Consider the following 27,004-nt stretch of genomic DNA (forward strand, 5'->3'; position numbering starts at 1 on the left):
GTGGAGCGACGCGCGACCTTCGCGCCGAAACTACAAGTCCCGTCGTGCTGCGCGCAGCGGCGTGCTCCGAGACGCGCCGGCGGGTCCAGCAGTCGCGAGCACGTTGCTAGTGGGCGCGGCTGGTGGGGCCAGGGGTGGTGGGAGGCGAGCGTCCACCTGAGCTCGGCGGGTTCCGGCATCCCGACCCACGCTCGGCCGGATCACTCTGTTGAGTGACACAGCTGTGGCCTCGGAGGAGCTGTCGTCCGGCCTGCGCGGCGGGAAGCGGCGGCGGCCTCAACGCCCTAGAGGTAGCCTGGGCCCAAGACCTTTAAGGGCAACGGGAGGGGTGAAGAGGACACCTTCAACCCGGTGCGCGTTGGGGAGCAGACCCGGGCGCGAACCCGACCCCTGCCCGGCCCTTCGGGCTGTGGCCGAGGTCCACCTGCGGGGATCCGGACTGGCCCGCCCCACCGCCGCCGCGGCCGAAAGAGGTCACCCCCGCCCTTCTCTGTCGGGCCGGTGTCCTTGCACATCTGCCTTTGGGACTGTGTTTTAGCTTTCTGCTTTGTAATTCTGCACCCTCTGCTCTTCCCTTTCTCGGAAGCCTGCCGAGGAGGGGTGTGAGCGCCCCCGCTATCGGAGTTGTCTTGGGCAACATCTTGCCTTCTCCCGAGGGATTAGCAGCTCGTTCCCTATCGCCCTATTTGGGAAGTGGCACCAGACCTCCTTCCAGGGAGGCCTTTCCGGGTTGTGAGATTCTGGAGAAAGGGCAGCCCACACCTCGTCTAGAGAAAAGCCTCGTAGCGTGGCCATCTGTGTTGCCTGCACTTTGATATGGGAGGGTTGCGGGAGACAGCGCTTTCTTTGTCCATCCATCCCCGGCTGTGCACTGGAGAGGCGAAGGCACCTACTGTACTGAGACCGGGACGCTCCGTAGTTGAGGGCCTTCAGTCGGAGACGGGTCACAACCGACCCCGTGGGCTAAGATGATTGACGTGTGGGCATAGGAACTTGATTGTGCCTCAGCACCTCCCCACCTTCGTGGTGTAAGAACGTGAGCACGTTTGCAGCCCATCTTGAATTATACTTTCCCAAAATCAATCCCTTTACAAGCAGCTTTGAAAGAGTGTTTTACTGGGCTGCCGGACTGGTCAGTAAGGGCAGTTATGTTAATGAGTAGACTTCGCTTTGGGGAAGGCAACATTCGCAGCGTGTGCTTCCTTTACAGCCCTTGTCACTTCTAAAATGTGGGCGTTATAACCTTTGGACCCAAGAATGAATGAGGCCTGTTTTTAACATAAATAATTTTAGGGAAATTTTTCTTATTAGATTAAATGCTTCTTCCTCTGTGTTTACACAAACTCCACCATGGGTTGATGGTGTGCATGAGGTAGGTAGAGCTCACATTTTGTAGTTTTTATAAAGCTCAACTGGAAGTCATGTATATTCAGTTGAGAATAGAAGAACTCTTGAAAGTAGTAATAATGGAGGGAGTAAATGGACCACCAGGTAGAAATGTTTTGAAAGTTACTGCGGGTGTTATTTTTCCCTGTTATTACATGTGTAATATCTGTTTTTCTGGAAATTGAATTAAAATTAAAGTGGCTGATATTTTAGTACCTTCTGCGTGACAGCCAGATTAAGTGCTTTACACATTTGAACTCATTCGATTCTTACATAATCCAGTGGGATAGTTATGATTATTTTTGTGTTAGAGATGAAGGTTAAATAACTTGGCCAAGGTTGTGCATTTGGGAATTAGTGGAACTAGGATTTGGACCAAGGCGGTCTAGCTCCAAAGACCAGACTATGCTAATAATGAAACAGTGCCTGCTTAGAAAGCCAAACTCACAACTAGAAATTGGCTGGCAAACAGTAGATTTTCAGAAAATATTTTGATAATTCTTAATGCTTGATGTTTAATGTTCAGAGAAAAAATAGTTGTATAAGATCCCCCAAGACAGGATCATCATTTTGTTCGGGGATTTAACCTGAGTGTCTTTAATAGTGCCTGCCTCATAGTGGTGCTTGCTAATTGAATGAATGAATTGCCAAGGAAGGTCTTTAAAAAGCAACTTGTTATAAAAGTTCAGACGAATTACTTCAAACCGTTTTAAGATTGCTTTATGTGCTGTTTTGATTATTTGGCCCACTATTCACCCACTCACACCACCTGGTTTAGATTTCTCCTGGTTTGAATTATATTTTATCAGTGAAAGAAATGAAGTAGCAACTTGTAAATTTTCTGGTCAGAGTAAAGGCAAGCAACTGATTTAGTAGTTAACCATTCCGCTTTTTAAGTCATTGGTTCTCAAAGTTAGAACACTCTGACTTGCAATTTTAAAGTGTAATTTCTGGTGTAGAGTCGAAGATAATTTTTTTTTTTAATCCTCACCGAAGGATATTTTTTCCCCATTGATTTTTAGACAGAGAGGAAGGCAGGAGTAAAGAGAGAAAATGAGAAACATTGATGTGAGAAAGACACATTGATTGGTTGCCTCCTGCACATGATCCAACCAGGCCTGAGATAAAATCTGCAACTTAGGTCCATGCCTTGACAGGGAAATCGAATCCACGCCCCTTCCATCAGCACTCTGTAAACACAGTTTTTAAAATGTAGATACAATGTTGTAGCTTCCCAAGAATGATATTCTTGGAGGTAAGAAAGAAAGGTGGTTTATGGAAGGTTTGTTTCTCTAAAAAGTCTTGGAGGAAGGACTGTCCCTCCAGTCCACTCACAAAGTGCCCTTACTAAAATTTTACTGCCTTTTGGATCATGTAAGATAGTCTTGTTTAAAAGTTGAAAGTAAGATTGGTTGAGAAATCTCTTAAGTTTATTATGTTTAGAGATTCATTTTATATGTTAACTAGGCTATAACTAATTATTTAATCAAACACAAATCTAAGTGTTATTGTGATGGTATTTTGAAGATGTGATTAACATCTAAAATCAATGGACTTTAACTAAAAGAGATTACCCTCAATAATGTGGGTGGATCTTATCAAGTCAATTGAAGGCCTTAATTTCAAACTGAAGTATCTCAAGAAGAAAACATTCTTAAGATTCCAGTATTGCCTGGCCAGCGGGCTCAGTGGTTGAGTTTCGACCTAAGAACCAGGAGGTCACAGGTTCAATTCCTGGTCAGAGCACATGCCTGTGATGTGGGCTCAGTCCCCAGTAGGGGGCATGCAGGAGGCAGCCAATCAATGATTCTCTCTCATCATTGATGTTTCTATCTCTTTGCCTCTCCCCTCCTCTATGAAATCAATAAAAACATATTTTGAAAAAAAAGTTCTATTATTTTTTTGTTAATGATCACTCATTTATTTCAGCCCTTTGTTTTCAAGATGTCTCTATCGAAATAAACCTACGTTTCTAGCCCTAACTGGTTTGGCTCAGTGGATAGAGTTGGCCTGCGGACTGAAGAATCCCAGGTTCGATTACAGTCAAGGGCATGTACCTTGGTTGTGGGCACATCCCCAGTAGGGAGAGTGCAGGAGGCAACTGATGGATGTTTCTCTCTCATTGATGTTTCTAACTCTATCCCTCTCCCCTCCTCTCTGTAAAAAATCAGTTAAACATATATTTTAAAAAAACAAAAACCTATGTTTCTATGAAAATTGAAGCTTTTGGGTATTTTTTTTGCGGCCCACATAAACTTAAACCTTGTTTATTTGGCCCGTGTTAGCCTTTGAGTTTGACATACTTATTCTAGAGGAACAGAATCTTAAGACTGAGTTATCACATTGGCCAGTGTAGCTCAGTTGGTTGAGTGTCCTCCCATGCACTGAAAGGTCACAGGTTCAATTCCAGGTCAGGGCACATGCCCATGTTTTGAGTTCAATCCCTTGTTGGGTGCCTACGAGAGGCATCCAATCTGTTTCTTTCTCATATCAATGTTTTTCTCCCTCTCTCTTCCTCTTTCACTCAAATCAATAAAAACATTAAAAAAGAATGAGTTATTTGTGCAGGTTCGATCCCCAGTCATGTCACATACAAGAATCAACCAATAAATACATAAATAAGTGGAACAAAAATCCATGGGATTCTCCCCCCCCCCCTTCCTGTCTCTAAAATACATTTAAAAATTTGTTTTAAAAGAATGAGTTATCTGAATTGGTTATGGTGTTCTGTAATTGGTTCCCAAATCTGATTAGATTTAAAGGCACTAATGGCTACCAGTGGTAAAGGGCACTGGCAGTCCAAGGTCTGAGGGGGGCAATAGAGATACACAGAATATCACCATTGGATACTCCTACTTAAATACTTACAAAAGACAGAGTTCTTTTGTTGTTGTTGATAATCCTCACTCCAGGGTATTTTTCCATTGAATTTTAGAGAGAGGGGAGGGAGGGTGAGGGACACAGAGAGAGAAACATCAATGTGAGAGAGACACACATCAACTGTTGCCTTCCGCATGAGGGATTGAGCCTGCAACCAGGGTTCGTCCGTGCTCTTGACTGGGAATCAAACCCCCGGGACCTTTCAGTCTGAGGGCCAACGCTCTATCCACTGAGCAAAAACGGCCAGGGCAAAGACAGAGTTCTGGATGACATTTTTGTCAACAAGTCTAATGAGATTGACTGGTTGCTCCTAACTGTGTTGGGAAAAGTTGGGGGGGGGGGGAGATAAGCTCAAGTCTTCAAGTTCTGCATAATTTACCTGAAAGTTTCTGTGTCCTCTCTAAAGAAACCTTTCCGTCCCCTAACCCCTCCTATTGTTACAAAGCTGAGATTGCTGAAAACCAAACCCAGAGCCTCACCCTGCAAAGTGGCTGAATTATAATACAAAATGAATTCTCAATTGACAGTGTGTCTGCTGTTAAAATGAGGGCATTGATTGGGAAGGAATAAGATCCTCAAATTTGGAATAGGGTACTGAGCCCCTAAATTTTGATCAGTCTTTTTTGCCACCTGTTTGAGGAAGTTAACATGCTTTGACTGAAGAACCTGTAATGGCCTTTCCTGAGGTAATTACCTTGCAAGATATTGCTGATTCTCAAGAACTGCCCCTACCACTCTTCCCTTGTTTCTAGACCAGTGATGGCGAACCTTTTGAGCTCGGCGTATCAGCATTTTTAAAAACCCTAACTTAACTCTGGTGCCATGTCACATATAGAAATTTTTTGATATTTGCAACCATAGTAAAACAAAGACTTATATTTTTGATATTTATTTTATATATTTAAATGCCATTTAACAAAGAAAAATCAACCAAAACAATGAGTTCACATGTCACCTCTGACATGCGTGTCATAGGTTCACCATCACTGTTCTAGACCTATAACTCGACTTCAGTCTCAGCAGGCCTCCAAGGGTCAACTGCAAAGTGTGACCCATGAAGAGGTGTGCTGCATTCTTAAAAACTGATTTAAAAAAAAATGCCACAGATAGATCTCTGGGGAATATGTGCAGGGATGGATATCAGAAGTGTGGAATACTTGTGAAAGAAACACAAAGTAAGATCAGGCTGAATTTATTGATCAAGGAGCACTAAGCAGAGATTTTGTATTCACTGTCATAGCTTGGGGGGTTAGAAAGGGCTCTAACAGTTTGGTTGTTTGGCTGAAACATGGACCAAAGGTGACCTATGCTAAATAAAGTTAAAATGCCAGACCTGCCTTGGTATACTATAAAGGAAAGGATCTAAGGGAGACTGGGATGATAGAGTGGATTTACCATGTGAGACCTGTTCACTCACCTTTAGAGGTGATTTCACATGATTTTGAGGAGTAAATTTGTGAGAGGCGCCCCAGCATCCTTGGTGATCTGTGAAGAGTTCTGTGATTGCTCTGCTCTGTGGCTCAGGAATTATAGCAGGGACTGCTTCTACTGATTTGGGGATCCTAGAATGTAGTGAGGACAATTGGAAATTGGGCAGATATTACAAAGGAACCCATTTCTTAACCCCTTCCCCAACAATTTTTTTGTTAAAAACGTTTCTTTTTCAGACTAATTTTTTTATTTTGGTTCTATATAGTATTTTTGATGCTGGTTATGAAAACAGTTTGTAACTCGTCTTCCTATAAACCATATTTTTTTACCATATTTTCTTAGTATACTCATCGACGACTGAAAAAGAACATTTTGTGAAAACGAGTATACACGTTTCTGCCGGGGAAGGGGTTAATGGTATATCAATATACTGAAGGAAAAAAACTCAGAGCAGAGGGCAGTTCAAGTATAGGAACAAGAATAGCAGTAAATTACACACACACACACACACACACACACACACACACGGTGGGGCCTTGACTTACGAGTGTCCTAACGAGTTTTTTGAGATACCAGCTGTCTCTTGGCGGATTTTTTGCATTGAGTTGATAGAGTAATTTGAGTTAACGAGCTCGGTCTCGGAACGAATTAAACTCGTAAGTCAAGGCCCCACTATATACGGAAAATGTGATTGAGCAGAGTCTAAACAGGAAGAAGTTAGCTTAAAATACAAGTGGAGGACTAGCCTTTGAATGTAGGGACAGTTTTATTTTCTGAGGAAGAAGTTAATGGATTCTTAGATGGGTGTGGATGCAGGTAACTCGGGGAGGGGGAAGGCTAAAGGTGAGAAAATTCACCCCTCATAACTTTGGTTCATTTTTAAAGGGAATAGGGGGTTGGCTTTATCAAATTATTTATTAAACATTTATTGAGTGCCTCCTATGTGCCACCCAGCCTTTGTTTTAGGGGCCTGGGATGCAGCAGTGAACAAAACAGGAAAACCCTTCCTTGTGGGACCATTAGTAGTAAACACAATAAATAAGTAAATTATAAAGGATGTTAGAAGATGAGTGCTATGCAAAAAGAAACAAATAGACCAAGGTAAGGAAGATAGGGATGAATGTCAGGGCTAGAAGGGAGGGGATTGGGAGCAGTGTTGCAGTTTTAAATAAAATGGCCAAAGGAGGCATCAGGGAGCTGGTGCCATTGAACAAAGACTTGTGGGAAGCAAATTAGCCACGCTAACTTGAAAAGACTTCCTAGCAGAGGAAATATCTAGTGCATAATTCTTTTTTTTTTAATTCATTCTTTTTTTTATTATTATTGATTTCAGAGAGGAAGGGAGAGGGGGAGAGAGAGAGAAACATCAGTGATGAGAGAGAATCATTGATTGGTTGCCTCCTGCACGCAACCCCGGGCATGTGCCCTTGACCAGAATCGAACCTGGGACCCTTCAGTCCAAAGGCTGATGCTCTATCCACTGAGCCAAACCGGTTAGGGCTAGTGCATAATTCTTAAGGCAGGAGCCCTTTTAGCATGTTGGAAGAGCTTTTTAGCATGTTTGGCTTTCAGAATTAATTCAGTTTTGTAAAAATAATTAAGGGCTTAATCTTTCTGTATGGCCTTTCTTACTCATTTAATATTCTTTATTTGAAGCACCTGTAGCTTGTCATGTTGGTTGTTAAATGGTCTGATTCTTCAGACTGTTACTTGACTTTGCTTTTGTCTGTAGCAATTTCTAGTATCACCTTTAAAGACTTCCTGGGAGCCTGCTAATTTTGAGATATTTACAATTTCATTTTGCGACTTATTTGCATTGTGTTGTTGGATGATCTGTAAGAGCCTGATAGGAGCTGATGTTAATTATTAATTAGGGAGGGATGAGTCAGGGTATTAATTTTATAGGGAACAATTCATTAGTGGATGATTTTATTTGATAATAGTTTGCACCGAGATAACAAATATTCGTGTAAAATGTAGTAGAGTAGCTCTATTTATTGGAGTGTTGATTTATTGGGGTACTAACTCAAGTCTCGTTGACTCTTGTTTAGTATACAATTTAAAAAAGTAAGATCACCTATTCTCAATCAGAAGTACAGTGGGGCCTTGACTTACAAGTTTAATTCGTTCCGAGACCAAGATCATTAAGGAGCTCGTTAACTCAAATTTCTCTATCAACTCAATACAAAAAATCGGCGGAGAGACAGCTGGTATCTCAAAAAACTCTTAGTCGGGACACTCGTAAGTCAAGGCCCCACTGTAGTAAGTTAAGAAGTATTGGGTGGGGTGGAGATAAGGTGTCAGTGGCACTTCCTGATGCCAAGAGAGAGGAACTGATTTGCTATATAGTAATACATACTAAAATTCTATCATACCAGTGGGGAAACCTATATCTAGAGAGGCCAACTAATTTTCTCAAAATAATACCACTATTAACTCTGTTGGGTACATTTTATTCCAAAGCCCATGTTCTTTTAAAATTACATTTTAACTTTACTGACAAAGAAGTTATAGATATCTGGAAAAGTCCATCTCTCTTCCCACCAGCCAAAAACATGTGATTTACAGTTTTATATAATTTAGTCTAAAGCAGTAGTTCTCAACCTTCTGGCCCTTTAAATACAGTTCCTCATGTTGTGACCCAACCATAACATTATTTTCGTTGCTATTTCATAACTGTAATGTTGCTGCTGTTAAGAATCGTAATGTAAATATCTGATATGCAGGATGGTCTTAGGCAACCCCTGTGAAAGGGTCGTTTGACCACCAAAGGGGTCACGACCCACAGGTTGAGAACCGCTGGTCTAAAGGCATTATAGGATAAATGATACTGATAACTACTCATTAGACCATAATAACTAACACTTATATGATGCTTGTTAATTTACAAAAGCATGTTTACATCAGAAATTTCATAGAATTCCTATAACAGCCTGTGAAATAATCATTTTACTAGGGGACGTGGGCTTGGTGTCTAAAAGGGAATTGCATGGAATTATGTCCCCATGACGTTAGGGCCCAGATCTTTTGCTTCCAGATCTTAAGACTTCTTTCCATTATACTATACTGCTTCTTTGTAGAATAATAGAGCCCTACAAATATCCATTTTGTAGTAATAAAATCGCTTCCAAACATAACCCTCCATGATGTCTGCTAGACTCATGTACCCTATCATATTTAAGCGATGTATTTTAATGAGATTTTAAAATTGCATTATGTTACAGTTGTATACCGTAACATTAATTTTGTGGATTTGGTAGCAATGTCTTTTCTTTTACTTCCTAATAATTAATGACTCATTTTTAAGTAGATTAGTTTAAAAAGGGAATCTATATAATCTAATTTTTAAATCTATTCTCTATAGAAGCTGAAATCCATCCATCACCATTCTTCAAAATGCAATGGAATGTACCAAGGACTGTATTCCAACTGGCACATAGGACATGCATGGACCCACATAAAGCTGGTCTTTTTGGACACTGTCAATATATAAAGGGACCATTACTTTTGTATACAGCTGAATCCAGAGTAGTTTTGGTACAGGTTCCTCTAAAACAATGGCTGCATTTATCTGCTGCCCAGTGCACTGCAAAAGCAAGGAAGCCATTCGATGCTCCTTCACCCCAACTGAGGGTTCTTCATTATAAACAGTGGGAGCAAGATGCTTCCTCGAAGAGGGTAATGTCATCCAATGCCACATCTCCAGGAACGCCTTCAGAAAAAAAAGAAGAACCTGATCCTTTACAAGACAAATCTATTAGCCTTTATCAACGATTTAAGAGAACTTTTAGACAGTATGGAAAAGTGTTGATTCCAGTCCATCTAATAACTTCTGGTGTTTGGTTTGGAACATTTTATTATGCAGCCATGAAGTAAGTTTTTGCTTGATTGAGCATCTTTCCCTGTTTTATCAAAATGTTTAATCTTTTTAAAAAAATTATTGTTGGAAATATTACAGATGTCCCCCTTTTTTCCCCTTTAACCCCCTCCACCCTGCCCTTCCCCACCCCGAGCCTTCACCGCACTGTTTTCTGTGTCCATTGGTATAAGTATCCTATATAATAAAAGGGTAATATGGAAATCAACCCAATGGCTGAGCGACCGGTCACTATGACGCGCACTGACCACCAGGGGCAGACGCTCAGTGCAGGAGCTGCCCCCTGGTGGTCAATGCACTCCCATAGGGGGAGCGCTTCTCAGCCAGAAGCCGGGCTCATGGCTGGCAAGTGCAATGGCAGTGGTGGGAGCCTCTCTTGCCTCTGCGGCAGCGCTAAGGATGTCCGACTGACGGCTTAGGCCCGCTCCCCACACTCCCTGGGCCTAAGCTGGCAGTCAGATAACCCCGAGGGCTCCCAGACTGTGAGAGGGCACAGGCCGGGATGAGGGAACACCCCCACACAAACATACACCCAGTGCACGAATTTCATGCACCGGGCCTCTAGTATGCATATAAAGTCTCTGGTTAATCTCTCCCCACCTACCCCCCTACCCCTGCCTTCCCTCTGAGAATCCTCAGTCTGTTAATAGTTTTGAAAGCCTTAAATAGTTTTTTAAATGCTTTAATGTCTTTAATTGATAGAGAATGACTACTTTTCATAACCTTGTCACATTTTAATAATAATTAACATTTGCTTACTGTGTACATCAGGCATTGCTAAATTTTTTAACTGTATTATCTCATTTAATCCTCACAGCAATCGTATGAAGCAGGTAGTGCAATTCCCATCTTAATGAGAAAACAGATTTTAATAATAAGCCAAAATAACTTAGTTTTTCCCAGAATAACTGAGAGTCTGATGTCAAAGCTCATGCTCTTAGTCACTGTGTTCACCTCCCATCAACATTTAGGGTAGCACAGAGATAAATCATATTTCAGAAATTTAGCTGCACCAGAAATTTTGTACTTATATATTTCTTAAAGTGTTCATAAGTGTAAAAAGACATCTATTATTTTTCCATGTGTATGATTTTAGTGGAAAATTCATAAGATATTTTTGCAAAATTTTGGCTAATACCTGTTATAGACACAAACTTGAGCAAATTGCAGACTTATGTTTTAACGTTACTCATATCTGATAAATGTCAATGTATATCTTTTATTCTTATCAGAAGTTAATTTCATGTACATTTAAAATTTTGTTAAGAGGATAGATCTCATGTTAAGTGTTCTTACCTCAATAAAATAAACTTTTTCAAAAAAATTAATTTAGTAGGCCTAACCTGCCAATGTTGTTAAACATAGAATTTCTAAATGTTCCTTTCTTTTGGAGCAAGAATACACATAGAAACAGCTTCCCAATAATTTCCAGTTTGTTTCTGCCTCTAGCACAGCGGTTCTCAACCTGTGGGTTGCGACCCCTTTGGGGGTCGAATGACCCTTTCACAGGGGTCTCCTAAGACCATCGGAAAACACATATATAATTACATATTACTTTTGTGATTAATCACTATGCTTTCATTATGTTCAATTTGTAACAATGAAATTGGGGGTCACCACAACATGAGGAACTGTATTAAAGGGTCGCGGCTTTAGGAAGGTTGAGAACCACTGCTCTAGCAGAACCCAGTAGGTACCAACCTGTCCCTGTTCCTTTGAACAAGAAAAGTGCTGGTCTGGTCCTGAGAAGCCCAGTGAGTTCATTGTCCTGAAGGCAATGATGACAGCACAATGAAGACCATTTTGACATTTTAGTAAACTCTTCTAATGGAATTAGAATTATTTTATACTTTCCAAAAGTCCATTGATTTTCAGTGTTTGGTTATATTTACTTAACTTGATATTAAGGTATTAATAAAATGTGGCAGTTTTGTTTATGAAGCTCACTCCTTGGAGAAAGCTTATTATTTACTAAATTAAAGGATGATGGAATTAAGATTATACTTTTTCTTGGGATACACGGGATTAGAGATCTATTTTTATAAAAGGTATAAAAGGATTTTTTAACCTTGTGTAATTGGTGCTTTTTTGTTTCTCTTCATAGTTTTCTCCATTGTGTTTTTGTTATTTAATTATATATTTTTATTATGTATTTTCTTTAATGTTTTTATTTTTTCTCAGGAGTTCCTTGTATGTACACTTTATGGAATTCTCTCTTTGCTTATTAATGACATTTTCTGGACATGGATAATTTTTATAGAAGTCTTTGAAACTGCCCTTAGTTTATTAGCAGAGAATAAAAGTGTATACCATTTTGCATAAAAGTTATTATAGGCATTCCGTTTTTATACTTAATTAATGGCTTTTTACATCTTAAATTTCCTTTTTTGAGCCATTGAGGATTTTTCTAATTCAGTACTGTGGAAGATAACATGAGTAATACTTGTTTCTTCTGCCTTCCTTGGGTTGCCCTTAATAAGCATTCAGTCTCCTGGCGTTAGAGGCAGAAATCTAAATTTCTAATTAATTGAATATGATCATCTCATTTGGACTATTACAAAGAGTACTTTTGTTTCCTTTACTTTTCCTTCTTGAGTTAAAGATTTCTATAAAAAATCGGACCCCAAATAACCTAGTGATAATAGTTATTCTTGAGGGTTTTTTTCATTGCTATCTGGCACCAGAGGCAGTGTGACATTCTGCCATCCCCTGTGGAATGCATCTCTCTCAGTTTTAGCCTTCCCCCTCTTTTCTCACAATGTTTGTGTGTAAGCATGGTGATAAGACAGCCTACTTTAAAAATCACACCGCATTCCCCATCAGAACTTGTCTGTTGGCTATTTGCCAGCATGCGAAATCTGTGTGCCAGACCCACCACTGCTGCCCAGCTATGACTACTGGTCCAATTCTGTTATAGCATCTCATAGCTAAAAAATTGTATTTTGTAGGTTTGTTGCTTCCCAGCATAGTCCTTAATGTTTTTACTGAATCTGTAATACTGCAGGAGTTGAAAATTGATTTGTTCTGGTAAGATCTTATTGCAAGTAATATTTAAAAAATATAAGGACTTAAGATATGTTCAAATGGCAATTTATCTTTCATTGTGAGATGATTTTATTATAAAACCAGAGGTCCAGTGCATGGATTCGTGCACAGTGGGTTCCCTTGGCCTGGCTGGTGATCGGGGCTGTGGGAAATTGGCCGGCCCAGGAGATTGGCTGTGGGAGCCACCAGGGGGCAACTCCTGCATTGAGTGTCTTCCCTCTGGTGGTTACTGCCTGTCATAGTGACAGGTCAACTGGTCATTCGGTTGCTGAGGCTTTTATAGATATCGATTGGAGTTGATTATATTAAATACAGGTGATTTGTTTTTTAATTTAACTGACAAGAGGCTGGCTTTATTTTATTTTAGTTTTAGCTTGTTGCCTGCTTACTATTAAAAGAAAGAAGAAAAAATAATTTGTAACTTGAAGGATGGGCATTAGAAGTCACATTGCATTACTGACCAGTGTTTGTTTTAGTCACTCCGACAACCAGCATGCTGCCTTGCTAGTCACCATAAAGCAAAATGCCATTCTTTATTTAGTTAAGTCAGTGATCAAGACCTCAGGCTTTTGAAACATTTTATTTCAGGGAGATCTAAATTGTGCGTGGTAATGGATTTTATTTTAAACTAAACTTTGTTGTCCCTATCTGGCAAAAACTTGCAGATACATTATGTCTTCTAAGCAGAAGTCTTCTGTTTGGTCAAATGTAGCTCTGTGATGATGGTTTTGTCCCTATGTTTAGATGCCTCATGTTTTGGGCCTCAGGTTCCTAAAGCTACAGATTCACTCTGAGGCAAAATCCTAACTGATTTTTACTGCACTTTAGTCAGACTGTGAATGTGCCTTTGCCCTTGTGTGTTTCTGCGCCACTAGGAACATCCATAAAGCTGGCAGTTTGGGAAGCAGAGATTTTTGTCAGGCTGTGGGAAGTTCAGAGTAAAAAGTTTCAAAAATGGATATTATTTGAATCAAACTTTCATTGATACTTCATACTTAGCAATTCCAAAGAAAATAAAAGTTTTTTTATAAAGTCAAGTCATCAAATCAATATTTTAGAAATAAGTGGAACCAGGTGCTTGTTTTTGTATTTTACAAAGGATACATATGTAAGGTGTCTGAGGTTATTATTATGGTAGTTTTTATTTTTTAATCACCCCATTTTGTCTTATATTTGGCCAAATGTTTGTCTTTTTCCCCCTTTATGATTGCTGTTAAATATGTAGATTTTACATTCTGGGTTTAGTCTGAACTAGAAAATGATTAATGGAGTAATTTTATAATTTTATTGGCACTGGAAGGTAATTAGCATGTTGTGGTAGGATGTTACTGTACATTGTGACTATTAAAGCCATAGAATAGTCTTTATGATACTAAGTCTTGCTTTAATAGGATTCTGTCTAAGAAAGAGGTTTTTATTTTTATCTTTTTAAATATATTTTATTGATTTTTTACAGAGAGGAAGGGAGAGGGATAGAGACTCAGAAACATCGATGAGAGAGACACATCGACCAGCTGCCTCCTGCACACCCCCCACTGGGGATATTCCCGCAACCAAGGTACATGCCCTTGACCAGAATCGAACCTGGGACCTTTCAGTCCGCAGGCCGACGCTCTATCCACTGAGCCAAACTGGTTACGGCAGAAAGAGGTTTTTAAAAGAACTGATTTTAGAGATAGAAGAAACCAGATTGGATTTGTAATTGACATCTTCCTTAAACTCTTCAAAGGTTACTTCAGTTATCTGGTTTTCTTTTGTAGATGATAGGTAATTTTTCTTGATGATGTTCAGCCATATCTATTGAGTAATCCCTGGTTTCTTAGTATTATAATGAAATCATAGAGACGGACTTTTCCCCAGTTACCAAGTTATTTTTTAATATTAAAAATAAATTAGGATTTTGCAACTACCATAATAATAATGAATCCAGGCAATTTTTTTCTGAATTACAAAGAGAAAGAGTACGTGTACTGTGGAACAATCTCTGGACCCTACCTTAACCCTACCTCAAATTTAACATCGGTGATAGAACAAACTACCATTATGTGGCCCCTGTTGATGCACCGAAATGAACTGTGCAGTTTTCCTTTTGAAAAACATTTAACCGGAATCTAATCGTGAGGAAACAATCAGACAAATCCAAATTGAGGGATAGTCTACCGTGCAACTGGACGGAAAGCTTAAAATCTCGGTGTCAAGAAAGACATGCTGCCTTCCTCCTTGACAGAAAGTCCTGGGAATCATTTCTAGAGAAAAGGAGACTAGAGAGACATGACAGGATAGCATTAAGGGATATACTAGACCAATTCAGGAAAGTTTATGTTAATGTAGGAGAATCACAGAACAAGAGCCTTGTTCTGATTTAGAGGTAAAGGGTCTCAATATCTGCAAATGCATGCACATGCCAATGTAATAAAATATTGATAATCAGAAAAACTACAAATAAATTAGAGCTTAACAGCTCAGATTAAAGACATTCTCTGCCTTCTCTCCCTCCCTCCAAAAATGTGTTGCAATTTATGGTAATTGTTCACCTGCCTATTCAGTTCTGATAATAGTGTAGAAGCACCCTTTTAGAATAATTAAAGTTTTCATCAAATAATTTATTCAAATCATTAGAATCATTTATTCTTTGCATAGTAATACAGTAAGTAATGTTATATAACTTGCTTTTACAATAATATTATAGTTTGGCATGTAATACTAGAGGTAAAAAAAATCTTAGGTCCTAAAGTTTGAGTTGGAGCATTCTAACTAACAAAGTGATATTTAGTTGAGAAAACTAAGATCAGGTAAGTGATTCTGACCCTTTTCTCCTGGGTTACATAAAGTTATTAATTTTGCTTTGATAAATGCTTCTATTTTTTTGAATATGTTAAATGCAGAAGTTGCACACAGTAAGCTATAATACAACACTGGTGTTTGTGTACGTATAGTTCGTTTAGAGTGAAATTAAAGTGCTTGATAACATAAAACTGATGTTTAAACAAAATTTGGTTTTGTTGTTTTCAGATAATCTTTTGAAACTATCCCTAAAATGTGTATGTGTGTGTGTGTGTATGTATATATATATAAATTACTTTTTGTTTCTTTCTTAGAGGAGTGAATGTCATTCCTTTTCTAGAGCTTATTGGGTTACCTGACAGCATAGTAAACATTTTGAAAAATTCCCAGAGCGGAAATGCCCTAACAGCATATGCCTTGTTTAAGGTAGGTACTATTAGAAATTAATTACTCCTCACACTTAACCGATGACCTGCTCAGTTCCCCAGAAAACTCAATGTTAGCACCTAATAGTTCTTTTTTGAAAATACTGCATTTCATCTCTTACATGTCCAATAAAATTTAAAAAAATTTAAGTGTAAATAAAATGATGGTTTAGGAAGATGCCTTGAAAATAGGTAGATCATTCATAATCTGCTGTGATCACATGTGAAACTTCTGAATTTCTAGGGTACAAGTCATTTTTTTTGACATTTTTCTTATACATAGTATATTAATTTTTCTTATTCAGAGATCTGCATGCCACCTGACTTGTAAGTGAAATTTAGCATTTATTTTACTGTTTATAAATAGATCATTTCTTAATAAGTAAAATATAAAGTTTAATGCAAGTTGTTTTATGTGATAAACCTAATTAGACTTAGTTGTTAGATCTTGTGTATGTTTTATTTTAGAAGTTCATAGACTTTATAACTTTTCTGGATTTAGACAATGACATCTTTATAACTATTTCTACACCTGTGGGTCTTTTTTTCAGAAGAGATTCATTGTGGAATTAAGCCATATTAATCTTATTTTTCTCTATTGACGTATAATTATGAGGTTCTTTGTAGCTTCATACTAAGAGAGGAAACAGATAGAAAGCATTTGAAAACTAGATGTTATTTTACTTTTATTACATGAAAATACTTAAAATTATGGTTTTATAATAGCACTCAAAACTAAAGTTGATTTATTTTGTCATCCTTATTAGAATCCTCTGAAATCTTGAGATTTCCTCTTACTATAATTTTGACTAGCAAGCTAAGCTTAATTGCTGAGTTTTTCAACATTAAAATTTATTAAATTCATAAATGATCAAGTTTATAGCTTTTGTGGACATAATTTAACCTTAATAAATCAAACTGTTTGATAATGATTTAAACCATTTCCTTAATTATAATTGCTCCTTATCCCATGCTCCCATAATGTGTGTAGCTCTTGTATAGTTCATACCACAGTCTCTGTGTTACTTTTATTTTTTTAAATATATTTTTAATTATTTCAGAGAGGAAGGGAGAGGGAGAGAGATAAAAGCATCAATGATGAGAGAGAATCATTGATTGGCTGCCTCCTGCATGCCCCCTACTGGGGATCAAGCCTGCAACCCGGGCATGTGCCCTTGACCTGAATCGAACCCAGGACCCTTCAGTCTGCAGGCCCATGCTTTATCCACTGAGCCAAACCAGCTTAGGGCACTGCTTTTATTTTTTAAAGTTTGTTTTCTTTATTTGATTATGAGTGCCCCGGAATTTAGAATCATGTCTTCTTTCTCTTTGTGTTTTCCATGTGCTTGGTATTGTGCTTTGCAGGCAAATTGATGCTCAATGCATGTTTGTTGGGTTTAGATTGAAACATGAAACTGTACATGTAGGTAATTACTGTTAGCAGCTTTTCTTCTCACTCACTGTTCCTGTGCATAGTGGGAAATGTGGAGGGGGATTCTCTTGAGTATTTACTGTAACCCACAGTCTTAAATAGAGCAACAAACACTGAGATTTATTGCTTTGATAAGCAGAGTTGTGGCAGAGATGAAAAAAGTAAATAAATAACCAGAGAGTATGACCTTGTGGCCTTGGCGAGGACACACTCATAACCCCCTTGCACTGTCCTTGGAATGCACCATTGGTTGAGTTGCTTAAAACTTGTGGGGCCCCTACTGTGTGCCAAGTGCCAATTCTAGGTACTGGTTAGGAGGGAGAACCATATAGAATACAACTCATTAGCATTGTAAAGCAGTAAAGTAATTTCCCGTTGTTTCTGCCTGTGACGGTAGTCATGATCAGGTATTGACCTGCCTGTTTGCTTTTTTCCTTCAGATTGCAACACCTGCCCGATATACCGTGACTTTGGGGGGAACCTCCTTCACTGTGAAGTATCTGCGTAGTCGTGGCTACATGTCAACACCGCCTCCTGTGAAGGAGTATCTACAGGATAAGATGGAAGAGACAAAGGAGCTTCTCACAGAGAAAATGGAAGAAACGAAGGATAGACTCACTGAAAAATTACAAGAAACCAAAGAAAAGGTTTCTTTTAAAAAAAAAGTGGAATAGGGTGTCTTATATAAGAGGTTATAAACGATCCCTGCCTTTTAACCCTTAAGAGACAAGGGACAGATTCATGCTCCTGAGTATATTTTTGGTTGGTTTCCTAACTCTGCCAATTCTCGGAGTTAAGGTTAAAGAACTAAGATAACCTTTTTAACATTAAGTGTCACTAGAAAAATCAGTGTTCTTTGAAAAGAAAAATATGAACCCAGTATAAGAATTTCACATCAACAGCAGCATTGAGCAGTGTTAATGTCTAAGACTCTTTTCAAGGTCCTCAGAAGCAGACTTGCTTGTGTTTTGTTGCAGCGATACTTTACGCAGACGAGGCAGTTGACTTCTTGAATAACTGATGTGGCCCTAGACAGGAAGTTATGCTAGTGTTCATCTTTATGTTATTCATTGAAGTTTTAACTGTATTCAGTCCTCATTCTCATTATGGAGACAAACTTTTATCATCAAAACTACCTATGAATAAGAGAATAGTGTTTCTATAAAAAAAAAAGTGTTTAACAGTTACATACCAGTTAAAATTATAGACTTTATATGAAGAAAATTGAATAAAAATTGAGTCATACATGTAAATAAGATGTATTGGTTATATGTAAATGAAAAAATTGACCATTTAAAAATGATTTTTACCTGAAGCTTGTCATAATCAAATTTTTAAAGTAAATATATATGGCCATAGTACCTTTTCACCTAGAACATAAAACTATGAATTGTTTGTGTCCTTTTCAACTAATTTTTCAGAGGAAAAGTGAAAGTAACTATACCGTAAGTTCATTGTTGAAATCAGATTATCTTAAGCAGCGATTCAAGTTCGTGGTTTTCAAGAAAATACCGCTTTGGAAGAATGGAAAATGGCACCAGGTTGTCATGGACGTACCCACTCTCCTGCCACTAGCAGGTCTTGTCTCCATAAGCCAGCACTATCTCCCAGTGTCTTCTCCCAGACTTAATGGTGATCTCATTATGGAATAAATTTTAAAATTGTAGTTGCTGCTCTTTCACTGATATTGAATCCTTGCTTGAGTGTTTTACTTAACATTTTTTATACTAAAACTATCATTAAAGTATCTGCTTGGAATGAAATTCAACCATTGTCAGATATGAAAGTTGTCATGATTGTGTGGGTGTGTTTAGGGGGTCTGTATCTGTTTTAACTGCCTTTTACTTCATTTCCCTTGAATTGATATTTGCAAGAGGGAACGGTGTCTGCCTAGATTGTCTGTTTAGATTATCTGAGGGACCAGCAGGAACAATCCTGCAAAAATCACCGCTATTTGGCAGGTTTTCGTATTTAATATTTAGTTTGGCCAAATTTAGAAAATACTTTAGAGGAAAAAGAATGTTTACATTTGATACATTTAATCATTATATTGGAACACCTCTTAAATGAATATAATGTGGTTGGAACTTCGTTTGCGGGTGGGGCAGAGTAGTGAGGGGAGGGCCAGGAGCCGTTGGTGTGCCTGGTGTAGTGCTGATCAGGAGAATGGTTAGTCCTCTCAGAGTGGAACTTGCGATTTCAAATTGACAGCACATTTTGAAATCTAAATATAATTGACATGTTTTAGCCTGTTTGTTAAATAATTCACCTATTTTCAGATATGAAATGCTAAGATATTAACAAATTTCTTGGTTTTTTTCTTATTTTTTTTAACCACTTGAGACTTTGCCTTGTGTTTTAATATCTTGCATTATATAGAACTCTTCTAAAACAATTTCCTTTCACTGTGCACATTGCACAGGACATATTTTCCAATGGGGATAAATTGTGGGTTCTTAGACGGTACTAATAATCCTGAGACTGTAATTTGCTTTTCTTGAGTATCCACCTTTTTGCTCAGTCCATTTGTTTTGCTGCCACCCAGTTTCATAATTATGTTGCATTTATTCAGTTATAGAAAGGGATGCTGAGGAGTGCTTTGAAATTCTCTAGTAAAAAGTTCTCTGAATTCCTCACCAGTTTCTGCTGGCCAAAATCCAACCACCCAGACTTCAAAGGAATATATATTTGAATGTGAAAGGTAAAACGTTGAGGTATATATAATTTTTAACTGTATTACGGATGTTTGAACTAGTTTCAAAGTGAGGTTTTATTTATTGAATATACATCAGAACCGGTGGTCCCTGTATCACTTTGTACCAATGTGGTCTGCTTAGTTAAAACCAGTTCTTGCATCCCTTAATTTTTTATGACGGTTGTGATTTTTGTAGTTATTATTTGGGTTTCTAGTGTTTTATTTTTCTTTGCAACTCTCCACACTAAAACTCACAACATTTTGGAGCGGCCATAACGTAACTCGACACAATAGTGAGGTGTAGCAGAAATCCCCCGGCAGTGCACTGGGGCTCACAATGATCACTATTGATTTAAAGCTTTATTTAGCCTTCATCTGTACCCTCATAATCAATAATGTCTTGCCACATCTTATTAGGTTGAAAAATGTATTATTTGTTGTTCTGCTGCCCTTCCCCCAGTATTAAACTGAAATTTGTGATTTGTTTAAACTCTGAGTGAATCATAGCTTAGTTTGCATGTCCAGCTAATTTGTTTCTTACACATTTTGTTTGATTCTCCTCTTAGCTTTTAATGTGTGTGTGTGTGTGTGTGTGTGTGTGTGTGTATCTTCTGAAAAGTTTTTTGACGTACAAGTTTTTCTCTTTGATTTGTGGACACAATGCTGAGGGTCAATAACTACATGAAACTACTGGCTGTGAAAACAACAAAAAATCCAAAGGGCTGTTTTTCCAAGTGCCCCCTCCTTCCCCACCCAGGGAAGCTATGTGACAGTGGGATGCCAGTTTCAGAAAGATTCGTCTTACCTTCAACCCTCTGTTCGTCTCTTTCGTCTCTTCTCTTTTCTTCAAGAAAGAAGTTGATCCTAGTGATTTCAGCCCATGCATTAAACAGGAAAATATAATGTATAGAATTCATATTTTTCTAAAGGGAACTTAAAAACTACTTCTACAGGTTTGTACAAAACTGGTTTATACCACATGAGCAGAATCACAAGATTAGCTTTGGTACTTTGTTCCTCTTTGTATTCAGTTGTATAGAACTTCCAAATTCAAAATGAGAAGAAAAGCTTTTCCGTAGCAAACCATGTAAGCAATAAATATATTTTAAAACAACCCAAAAAAATCTGTAAAGATGGGAGAAGTTCTTTTGACATTTAGCATCAGACATATTTGTATCATATCAAATGCTGTTGTTACCATATTCCTAACCTTAGGGAAACTACAAGTATCTTAAACGGGGACACCTGTAATATGCTGTATGAAGTTAAATTGTTAAGTTATATAGAAAGTAAATATATATAGTTTGCAATATATATCATAAACCCCATTTCATTTATAATAAACCTTATTCTTTGGATTAATTGGCCCATAAATTCTGGGAGCTCCAAGGCAGAGCAGCTCCCCGTCTAGTCTGCATGTGTGTAAGTAGGATGTGTTGACAGGTCAAGAGGCTATGACTGAGATTAAACTTTATATAAAGTGGATGAAAAGGGTTTGCTCAGCAAATTAACAATTGAAATGAAAAAGATTAGGTAAGAGATGTAGTTTATTCAAGGATAATAGCAAAGCCAAACTTCTAAAAGTACCAAAAAATGTCTCTTACTGAAATCTTTTGTGTACAAGTGCTGTTTTCAGACCTCAAGAAGGGAGAAAAGGAATGCATATACTGAGATTACCTTTCTTCCAGTAGTGAAAATAATAAAATGATGCCTTAAATGTAGTCTTCAATTTATTTTTTTACAAAATCTCCCTCCATTTATTTAAAAATGAAAAATATTACTACTAGTATAGTCCTATGTGCTCCAGGATGAAATGAGCTATTGGCTGACTTATTTCAGTCATCTGAGAAGATAATTCAGGAATTTAAAAGATCTTCATAGTTTGGGCAGAAGTGTTTGAAGAAAAGAAGCAAGTTGTATATTAGACCCATTTAGCTTTTCCTGTGTTCTTTCCACAGGATCATCTTTAGGACAGTGTACACAGGCCACTGTAGAATATGGTGATGCTAATGAAATGGACAGGAGGAGATTTTGGCAATAAGACAGAATATGTGTGCACCTTTCCTAGCATGTTTGAAATGATACCATTTTTACAAAATGTGTATGTGAGATACACATTTCTGAATTATTAAAGGATTCTTTCTGAAAAATACTTGTTTTAATGGTAATATAGACATATATCTTCTGTTGGCTACAGTTCATGATTTTTTTAAAATGGGGACCTTCATTTAATTAAGATTTTCAAAATTGTGTCTCCACAAGGCCTAAAATAAAGTAGATTAAATGTTACCAAAGTTGGTTGGCAGTATTTTTCAGTATTAAAAGCTTACTACTTGACTTTATCTGTGTCACGGTCGACAATGCATTGGATTATATTGGCCTACGTGTCCAAGTATCATAGGAGGATTCATGTAGAAAAGTGTGGGTCTCACTGCCACCTTTGAATTTAACCGTCTGAACCAGAAAGCTATAGAACCAGAGGTAGGTACTTTTAATTATTCATTTTGCAGTATTAACTTGGCTCAGTTTCTATGGGTCCATCTGTATGTTATGTAGTACCAAGTTAGTATTAAATGGGATCTGAAAAAATTCTACATCATGCACCTGAACAGACTCAAGACTTCATTCTTTCCTTAAAGATTTGAATGGTCTGGGACAGCAGTCGCCAACCAGTGGTCCACGGACCACTGATGGTCCGTGAGGTCTGAAAGGTTGGCGACCACTGGTCTAAGACACCTACTCCTTCCCAGAGTTCATCATCAGCCATGCGTTTTGCCCTGGCCTTCTGATGCCTGGAAGATCTTTCTCCTGCACATTGAGCTTGTAGGTTATATTTGAGAAGTGCTATGTCAGGCCAATTGGATATATTTTTCCCTCTGTGAGATTTTCCCTTTGTGACTTCTGTGTCAAATTGGCTTATGATAACTAGACGAAACAAGTTTTTGATTGTCTTGCTTCTTCAGGGTTAGGCTTTGAAAATCAAGCTGTATTCTTCCCTATGCATCATTGGCAGTCACCAACAATAATGACAGATCATGGTTATCTTGTGATAGTTATCTGCCTATTTTTATAAAAAACAATCTTAGTATGAAGAATGCATCTTGATTTCAGAATCTTTCAGGGCAGAGCAGAACATTAAGCCTCTTTATTCTGGACACTTGAGTAGGACAGTCATCATGGGGAGGCACACAGGCTGCCCACGTCAACCTCAGCCTATGTAGTTTCTCTTTACAGAGAAGAGTGCTTGCGGAGAATAAGATGAAATAGAAGACACTGACATTGTGTTTTCTCTGGGACAACCTGGCCCATAAGAGCAGAAGTCCTAGGATGGTCAAGAGATGTTCCACATGCTGCCAAAATCAAAATACATGTTTTTTATAAAATATATTCTTACTGATTTCAGAGGGGGAGAGAGTAACGTCAGTGATGAGAGAGTCATTGATCGGCTGATTCCTGCACACCCTCTAATGGGGATTGAGCCTGCAACCCACGCATGTGCCCTTGACTGGAATTCAACCCAGGACCCTTCAGTCCACGGGCCAATAGGCTAGGGCTGAAAATGTATCTTCATTCTGTGTGAAAGTGAGGATTGCATAGACCCTTTTTCCTTTCCTTTTTGACCAATTTAAATGTTAAAAACTCTATTTGAAGTGAGACAGAAGAAGGCAAGTTTGCACATGAGCATGCCTGACTCTGGTGGCACACCAGTTCTTTCTGGCTCTAGTGGATAGATCCACGCACCCCATTCCTCGTTAAGAGTGGGACAGTGAACCTGCAGTTCCCTGACTTTTTAGTTAAGTACAGGTGAAAGTTAGCCTTTTGTTATGATAATTACATAAAGTTTAAGCATGACATGAAATAATGTTGGTTCTTTATCTTTCCTTATACCAATTAGACTCCTTAAAACTGGAATTAAAAAACCCCCAGCATTTTCTCTACACACAGATATCTCAGTTGTTACCTTGTATGTACCTCTAAGTACTAGATTTGAGATTCTGCAATGATTAACCCATATTTTAACTGTTTTGGTGAATTTGAGTCAATATTTTCTTTGGACACTTAATATGGTGACTTAATTGTGCTGTTGCTTTACTTTTCTAAGAATAGTGGCTACTGTGGTTCTCTTATGTTCAGAGCCAAAAGTGAGGTCTGTGAAGTCCTCAAATGCCACTCTGCCTGCCCTTCAGCTCTGTCTGGAGATATAATTACAGGGCTGGGTTGCCATGGTGCTCCACCAACATGCACTTTTTATTCCCTGTTGAAGAAGATGCAGGAGATGGTGGGTGGTAATTTGCATTCCTCTCAGAAATAAAGGACAAGTCTTAGTTCCCCAAAAAGAGCTGAAAATATCAAACACTTGAGTTCACAAAACCTAATCGACTTGTTGAGAAATCTAGACCATTTAGCAACTGCATTATTTTGGAAGCATTTTTGATTAATAGGAGTTTTGAGTCAAACCCCAAGCTTACGGAGGTTTTATATAGAATTTTGCCATTAGTGGGCCACTGTAGGAAACAGGCCAATATTTTTACTTGAAGGAGGAACAGGAGACCTGGATCTGAAATTTGGAAATCAGCTTCCAGTTAATATTTTTCCTCTCATCTGGGTACTAAAAGCAAGTCTGTGCTTTGGAACTTGAAATTATTTTGTGTTTTTGGAACTAAAGCCAATTTGTTCATATTTACCCTCTTTCCTGCTGGTGCCTCCTATCTTCTTTAGGCTCTTGGTAATTTTCCTTAGAATGACAGGAGGAGGAGAGTGGCTGTTCTGTCACCTCAGTGTGATCACAGGAAGGAAGCATCTCCTCCCTCCTCCCTCTCCGCCGGCTGGAAGGGAAGGTTCGCCGCAGGCCAGCTCAGGGCCGGCATCTTGTTACTGTCTGACTGTCCTTGGCAAAGCAGCTGGTAGCTATTTTCAAACACCTAAATCTACACTGGAGAGCAAGTAATCTAAACTTTGCTAATTACATCTAGTCTTACACATCGGTGCATGTTTAATATTTCAGATATCCACAGAGGATTTGACCTCAGGAAGTACCCGATTGCCCCCTTGGTAAAAGCGAGCCTGCTTTTTCCCGTGGCCCTAGGTGGCAGGTCACGACAATGAGCGTGATGTCTGAGGCTGCATCTGCGGCACACTTGGAGCCAGCTCAGACTGGAATTTTCCATTTACTTGAGGCCAAGCACTCGAACATTGGAAGCGACCAGACGCTGGCGTTGGTGGAAAACGTTAGCACTGAGAAGTTCAGTACTACATCCCTGATTGAGAATTTTTGTTTTCACCGAAAGACAGAGCTTGGCCTCTCTGAATCCCATGAAAATGACCAACCTTTAAACACGCAGCTCTGCGATACCATGAAGTGGTAGAGAAACTGTTATTGCTATGTGGGCTCTGCAGGGACAGTGTCTAATGGATAGGATAAGCTAAAACTTGCTGGGCTGAATTTGCCTTGTGCCCCTCTGTCACTCACGTGTGGGTAGCATGCATGCACATTTCACAGATCCACAGCGAGGGTGGTGAGCACCATATATGAGCCTGTCGTGGGCAGCCCCTCCATCTGAATGCAGAGGCCTGGGCGAGTGGCAGCATCTTGCCTGTCCCTTTCCTTTAGCTGGCTTAGCTGTCACCTTGCAGCAGGAGACCAGCAGGTGGTGAAAGAAGTGTAGGAGGTTGAGGGGAAGGCAGAAGACCGACTGATTGTTGCCCATGTTCCAGAAGAGAGTGATGGTGCTAATAGTAGCAAAGAGAAGTGAAGAGCATGGCATGGGTTCCAGATGTGAAAAGGCCAAGGAGCCTGAAGTGCAAGATGCCAGCACTTGGAGCCTGAGGTTCACCCGGGGTCTACTTCAGGTCTAAGCTGGGGAGGTGAAGAGAAGGCTCAGTAACAGTGCTCAAATAAACACTTGAAACCATTTACTCTCCCCTTGGAATTTCACATTTTATTACTAAGGCTGTAAGAAATACTAATACTTCCCCTCAGCCCCCCACAATGTGGTTCATTGACCAAAAAGTCTGTGTACGTCTAGAATGATGGGGAAAATAAACAGATGGGTTTTACTTAAAACCTACGGGAAGAAGTTTCAGTGATGATTTAGTCACCTTGGCGTTGGGCACTCCCACCCTACATGGTACTAATTGCTAGAGCATTACAATTGGTGCCGTTTCTTTTACTGGCATTTGAAGCTGCTGTGGTTAGTGTAGCGAGCATTCCAGGACAAAGTGCCGTTTACAGGCCTGTAGTAACTGGGCAAAATGTTTTTAAAATTAAACCTAGAATGTGAAAGTAACAGCAAAGCAATGGCGGCTCCCTTCCTTGTTGAGGGCCCTGCGTGGCAAGCACACTTCCTCCTCCGGACTTCCCACTGGCGTTCTTGCTGTACAGGTGACCTTGAAGACACCCACCCTTTGGGGACGTTAACTTGAGGCAAAGGTAATATTTGACCCGTTCAGGTCTGGGACCTTCAAGCCTGTGTTGCCATTTACTTAAACAGGAAATCTCCCAGAAGTGGGACAGGTGCTAAGTCACCTGTGAGTCCCAGGCTGGAGTCGGGTGTGACCAACGGAGCCCTCACTCAGGCAGCAGCACAGGGTGAAGAACAGGAAGTTTCCATGAGTCTTAGCTATACTCAGGGATAGCAAGTTTGGGGGAAATTCTTTAGTATTCTCAAATAATCTGCTGAATAAGACTACAGGATTGATTGCAGAGCACAGTGTGGTTTATCAGTGACTATTTGCTGTTTTAAGGAAAAGAAATCCGCCTCTTATAGTTATTTTCCTCCTTCTAGTTTTCTAATTCCCTTTCTAAAATAACAAAAACTTTAGAATCTAAGATAGGAGTTACAACTAGAGTTTTTCGCTTTAATTGTATACTTATTTAAATGGTGTCTTTAAGATTTCATTTTCATTACTAACATAGAGAGATGCAAAAAGAAATTGTATTTCCTGCAACCGTACTAATCTCACTTATTTAGTAGTTTGGTAGATTGTGTGAGGTTTTTCTTTACATCGACAATCCTGTCACCCGTGACTCCATACACTTATTTAGAGCT

At 39.0% G+C, this 27,004-nt stretch overlaps 1 protein-coding gene across 1 annotated transcript; it reads left to right on the forward strand.

Moving 5' to 3' along the window:
• Positions 1 to 68: 68 nt before the first annotated feature.
• On the forward strand, positions 69 to 22,244 carry FAM210A (family with sequence similarity 210 member A). Its single transcript, XM_006763245.2, has 4 exons — positions 69 to 290; positions 9,062 to 9,569; positions 15,718 to 15,829; positions 17,701 to 22,244. Exons 2-4 carry the CDS (start codon positions 9,094 to 9,096, stop codon positions 17,932 to 17,934), a joined length of 822 nt encoding a protein of 273 aa, XP_006763308.1. The 5' UTR covers positions 69 to 290; positions 9,062 to 9,093; the 3' UTR covers positions 17,935 to 22,244.
• The last annotated feature ends 4,760 nt before the right edge of the window (positions 22,245 to 27,004 follow it).

Source organism: Myotis davidii, unplaced genomic scaffold (assembly GCF_000327345.1).
Source record: "Myotis davidii unplaced genomic scaffold, ASM32734v1 scaffold78, whole genome shotgun sequence".
Taxonomy (NCBI): domain Eukaryota; kingdom Metazoa; phylum Chordata; class Mammalia; order Chiroptera; family Vespertilionidae; genus Myotis; species Myotis davidii.